The sequence below is a fragment of the Mytilus trossulus genome, chromosome 11 (genome assembly GCF_036588685.1).
Source record: "Mytilus trossulus isolate FHL-02 chromosome 11, PNRI_Mtr1.1.1.hap1, whole genome shotgun sequence".
Lineage (NCBI taxonomy): Eukaryota > Metazoa > Mollusca > Bivalvia > Mytilida > Mytilidae > Mytilus > Mytilus trossulus.
In genome coordinates this window covers 57,219,236-57,225,570 of record NC_086383.1, presented here as the reverse complement: position 1 = coordinate 57,225,570, position 6,335 = coordinate 57,219,236, and the positions used below count along the sequence as shown (strand labels likewise).

The 6,335-nt window shown below is 32.6% G+C and overlaps 1 protein-coding gene across 1 annotated transcript in view; it reads left to right on the top strand.

Annotated features, from left to right (window-relative positions):
- The first annotated feature begins 28 nt into the window (after window positions 1-28).
- LOC134691341 (solute carrier organic anion transporter family member 4A1-like) overlaps window positions 29-6,335 on the top strand; it is a 40,286-nt gene continuing 33,979 nt past the window's right edge. Inside the window, exon 1 of the mRNA XM_063551813.1 lies at window positions 29-655. Coding sequence (XP_063407883.1) covers window positions 383-655 — 273 coding nt within the window. The 5' untranslated portion in view covers window positions 29-382. The remainder of the gene's footprint in view (window positions 656-6,335) is intronic.

Here is a 6,335-nt window from a genome sequence, read left to right as displayed (position 1 = left end):
TTAAATCCTGCTTCTTTCACAAAAAAGCTAACTTTGGAATTTGGATATACATGTGATATGATTTTTGCAGTTAAATTATAGAAATAGATGATTTTTCCAGAACCAAGGATTTGTAAATTTTATAGTAAAAATTCTTACCAGAACTGAGTTTCATTCATGCGATATTGCATTCAGTTTTTCAATTAACGATCCTATTAGAATATAATTAGTGATATTTGTTTTTCTTGTGATTAAATAAATCAGGAAGCACGGATATATAATACTACTCCTTGAAATTTAATTAATTACTTGCCATAAGTACTCACACTTAAGAAAGGGAAAGTTGTAAATTTCCTGTTCTATTTAAAGTATCAATATCCGATCGACCGTAAATCAATAAACAATGACATTTGTAAACAATTCACACTCCACTGAAAACTCTCCCATGCTGAAAGAAGAAAGTTTACCTGTGAAAAATGGAGATTACCTTATGATACCTTGCTCTAAGGAAGACATGGACCCAAATGTCAAACCTTTAGAACATGGGGAGGAAATTAAACCCTCTGATGAGGAAAGTGAACTCTGTGGTTGGAGATCCTGCCAGCCTCAAATTTGTCAAGTGTTTAGAAGGCCGGGGTGGATGTTATTTTGGCTGTGCTGGGCTGGAGCAATACAGGTAAATTATCTTTTTTTTTAATAAATCTTTTAATCTTGTTTACAACATAAACATGATGAATGAAACTTGAGATAAAATCAATTCACAAATTACTACTATGTGTATTAGTAGTATTGATTTATTGATAGTGCAATATGATTATGGTTGTAATTGATAACTAATTTGTTATTTTTTATGAATGACATTTTCTTACACATGATTGCTCTATACATTTGTAAACATGTGTTACTAGTATAATGAGGTGATATTTCTTTACCTAAATATGCCTTGTCATTGTTGTGACATCTACTCAGCTGTTAAAATGACAATGATATGATGTTCATTTCATTTTTATTTTTGAAATGTCCTGATTTGCATAATTTTAGTTTATTATTATAAATTATTCACCATAATTTCTATATACTTGATATACAAAATGTGTATTAAGTCGTAATTAAAAGAAAATTGTATGAGTTCTCAAAAATAAATTAACTTTGCTTGCAAAACTCCAATAAAATTCAGCTGGAAAAGTGACTCATACTTTCTGTATTTAAGTTACTTTGTAATTAAAACACGATTCTTCAATGTACAAATATAACTTGATTAACATGAAACAAAAAATTCTTCTCAAATAGTGCAAGAACTTGTTATGTACTTGTATTCATGTGATTTATAATCTAGATAACAAACAATTTATAGACATGATACATTAAGTGAAATATACTTTAAATTGTTTAACTTTTACATTTGTCATTTTGAGGCCTTTTATAGCAGATCAGGTGGTATGGGCTTTGCTGTACAGTGACCTATAGTTGTTAATTTCTGTGTCATTTAGTCTCTTGTAGAGAGTTCAGGCCTGTATCCAGGGGGTTGGACGATCAAAGCATTTGAATAGGGGCATGTAGTTGGAACCCCCCTGTTTTGTCCTGGGTTAGGACCCCCTTTTTAAAATGGCTGGATCCGCCCCTGGAGTTGTATCATTTGCAACCATACAACATCTTATTTTCATATAAGATAACTGAAATTTTTCATATGACTTCTTTGGATCAAAATAATTAATGTAACAAATGAAACATGTATTAAGAAACCCTTTGTTAAACTATTTAAATTTAAACCCTTGTCTGTTTATACATCCAAAAATCATGCAGTTTCAGTTCTCCCACTTAGAATGCCTTAGACTGTCACAGTTCTTGAGTTATGTTCCTTTATAACTTTATATGCAAGCAGGGGCATCATCTGTGTCCCTAGGATACATTCTCCGTTTGTTTATTAATAATACTGGCAAGAAAAGATATGAATGATTTTTCATATGCTGATGATGATCTATCTAAAGAACCTTTTTCTGCATTGAACACTATTAGTTGGTGTTTATTAAACACAATATTGTGAGTAAGATTTGTTGATCTGTTATGACTTGTAAATAATTGCTGTTTATTTACTACTGCATGATTATTTTTGAACAAATATTTGTTAAATTTAGAAACAAATACTAATACTGATTTGACATTGACAATGATTGACAAAGTATCCATTGAATATAAAGGTTAATTTGTACTAGGTGCATTGTTTGTGCTCATTTTGATTTGTCATTCCTCACGGGTTCGTTGCAGAAAGAAAAAAAAATGTAACAAACATCAAACTCGTATAATAGTTAAAAAAAAAAAATTATTCAATTATTCGATAGACGTGCATGATGTTTTAAGAAAATAAAAAAAACAAAAACAATAATGTTTCTATTTTTAAATGGTTATTATTAAAGAGTTGAATGACTCTTTCATGATTTTGTTGTACAAGTTTATTCCTTCGTTTACAACGTTGTCGCTTTGCAATTGCTGACTATATATATATATATACAACATTGCTTCCACTTGTGATGCATCTAGTATAAAATTCCTCTTGCCAGACATCTAATAAGTTGTAAATATAGTTAACACGTTATAACTCTTATAACTGAATTTACATTAAAGTTTATTTTGTAATGTGTTGTACATGATCTTGATGATTGAATAAATGGGTAAAGTTATTAACAGTTTATCTCAAGAGTTTATATGGATTAATTATTTAACGAGTTTTGTAAGAGGAAAAGCCATAAAAATTGAAATAAATCACTCATTATGTAAGCAAATTGTCTACAGTAAGGTATGGTATAAACAGTTTATTTTCGTTTGAGAGTACATACCCGTAGCCAGGGGTTCAAACGAACCCCCCTTTGAAAACTATTAAGCACTGTTAAAGTCGATGTTCTGCTCGAATTGTGACTGTTAAAGTCAAGTTTGTGAGTCAAACGAACCCCCCTTTGGAAATTCCTGGCTACGGGCCTGGAGTATCACTATTTTTCAGTGATAAAAACTGAGTTTATTGTCTGATAGTGATACCCAAGCTCACAATTTTATCATTCTAAAATTCAAGTGTAGGTCCTGTTATTTATGAAAGTGGTGTCCGGAAGGGACACAAACTGTTACCCTAGTACGTCCTGAAATTGATATCCGTTCTCTAGTCTAACTTAATATAAAAAAGAAGATATGGTATTATTGCCAATGAGACAACTATCCACAAAAGACCAAAATGACACAAAAATTAACAACTATAGGTTACCGTACAGCCTTCAGCAATGAGCAAAGCCCATACTGCAGTTGGCTATAAAAGGCCCCAATAAGACAATGTAAAACATTTCAAACGAGAAAACTATAACGCCCTTATTGATGTAAAAAAAATGAATGAAAAACAAATATGTAACACATAAACAAACGACAACCACTGAATTACAGGCTCCTGACTTTGGACAGGCACATACATAAATAATGTGGCGGGGTTAAACATGTTAGCGGGATCCTATAAAAATCAGTTGAAAAAGGCTTAACTCATCAGATAGACAAAAGATACAAGTGGTCTTAAACTTAAACAAAATGACTATTAACATAAAACACAGATCATTATTAAATTTCATTATTTTGGTGGCATCACTCATACAATTCTCTTATAGTCATGTCCCAGGGGCGGATTCAGCCATTTAAAAAAAAAGGGTGGGTGGGTTTCCAACCATATGTCCCCATTCAAATGCATTGGTTGTCTAAAAAAATGGGGGGGGGGGGGGGGGGGGGTTCCAACCAGGGCTTCCAAAATTTTTCTGAGCCAGCGGGACATTTTATATCTGATCCGAATTTTAATCCCCAAGACTAAGTCACAAAAGGCAATTATGGTAATCAGATGGCCATCCCAATGAATGACATAAATTTAGATTAAAAACGATATTGAAATTTACTTTGATATGAATTTGATGTTCTGACATAATGTTAAAATTGGCATTGCATCATTCAAAGGGTGCACATTAGTGTGTTCATATCTGCATTAGACTCTTTATTTGTGCAAATTGACGTTGTCTAGAACTTTATTTTCGTTTTTAAAGTCACATTTTTCAAAACCGGATGTTGACTTGACAATGGTAAAACATGGACCATAAACGGATACGTAAAATCCGTGTACGTTTACATAGCACGACTGAGCGAAGAAGCTCTTTCCACGTTATTTCTTCAACAAAATACTTGAAATGAACGTTAGGTACAGGTATCAATGATAGTTTTAGAATTTTGAAGAAATGTAGGATGCATAATTGAATTTCCCACCTGTGCACATGCGCACACGTCTTCTCGTTCATACAATGTAGTTCTGACGATTTTTTCATGTAAAACTTTTTTAAATGTTTCATCAAATCAAGTTTATAAATGTATTTATTATAATTTGATCTTTTGGACTAAATCAATTAGATACAAACCGCTGAAATGTACAAAAGTAATTGTGAATGGAACGAATAATTTATACGATGTCCGGTACTGAAATTAGTTTACCTGTCAGATGAACAGGTATAGCTAGTTTTCAGCTGTCCAACAACTAATTAGCCTTGATTAAAATTAGAAAGTATTTTAGTAAGGGTTGTTTTGATAGTAATTAATCAACATGTCACTTTTATGACCGGAAATGTATGGCTGCATGTTAAAGGCAAAATGTTGGGTCAAAAAGATCGTGAATTATATTAAAATGACCGAAAAAGCCTTGAAAACTAAAAAGTATATGACCATTTCATGCTTTTCCCAGCCGGTCTTTTACCGGACATTATACAAATGACCGGAATATATGACCGTTTTGGAAGCCCTGGTTCCAACCCCTGGACCCCCTCCCAACCTTGGGTCAGCCACTGTGTACTTTACAATGTTTTATTCAAGCTGGTGCATCACTTGTGTCCTATTGACATATTCTCCACTTATTATTTTTTTCTGATTTGGTTGATATGGTGCTAATTGTAGATGTTTTATGGATGGGTACACTACACGCATATAGACGCCTATCTATTTGTCAACAATGTTTCTTGCCCTTTAGAAGTTTCGTTGTTGTTGGGTTGCTACATATACACATTGACATATATTCTATGTCACATCTACTTTTCTAATGGGCCGTTCCAGTTAATTTCTGACAGGTGGGGATGGATGGGGAGATTGTTTTTTCATACCTTTTTTTAACCCCTAAGATGTAATTATTTTTAATTATTTACTGCTGCAAGCTTATACCATCAGAAATTTTTGCGTATAAAGTGTATGTGTCAGATGAAAAAAACAAAAATTTCACCCCTAAAGATGTTTAAATTTTACTACCCTCAGAAAGGACCATCCATCCCCCTTTATCAGATATAAACTGGAATGACCCAATACTGTCTTATCCAAGTAAACTTGAAAATCAATGTCAATATATATTTGTAAGTAGGTTTATGAAATTCTCTTAAAATAATCGTGGTATAAAAAAGCTATAAATCATAGTGCATCTAGGAAGTTAGACTTTCTTCAAAAGAATGGCAGTAGTAAATTGTTTGTCAAGTAGGTTGTTAATGTGTGTTTTGATTTTGAAATTTGTCAGTATTCAATTGATTTAAAATATTCATGTATACCAGGTATAGCCAGGGGACCCAAAAAGAGCCCATGACCCTTAGCCGACATATTGTTAAGAATTAACCGAATGTTTTATGATGCAATTTTCCATTTTTATACGACCGCAAATTTTGAAAAAAATTTCGTCGTATATTGCTATCATACTGGCGTCGTCGTCGTCGTCGTCGTCGTCGTCCGAATACTTTTAGTTTTCGCACTCTAACTTTAGTAAAAGTGAATAGAAATCTATGAAATTTTAACACAAGGTTTATGACCACAAAAGGAAGGTTGGTATTGATTTTGGGAGTTTTGGTCCCAACATTTTAGGAATTAGGGGCCAAAAAGGGCCCAAATAAGCATTTTCTTGGTTTTCGCACTATAACTTTAGTTTAAGCTAATAGAAATCTATGAAATTTTGACACAAGGTTTATGACCACAAAAGAAAGGTTGGGATTGATTTTGGGAGTTTTGGTTTCAACAGTTTAGGAATTAGGGGCCAAAAAAGGGCCCAAATAAGCATTTTTCTTGGTTTTTGCACCATAACGTTAGTATAAGTAAATAGAAATCTATGAAATTTTAATACAAAGTTTATGACCATAAAAGGAAGGTTGGTATTGATTTTTGGAGATTTGGTCCCAACAGTTTAGAAATAAGGGGCCCAAAGGGTCCAAAATTAAACTTTGTTTGATTTCATCAAAATTGAATAATTGGGGTTCTTTGATATGCTGAATCTAACTGTCTATTTAAATTCTTAACTTTTGGTCCCGTTTTCAAATTGGTTTACA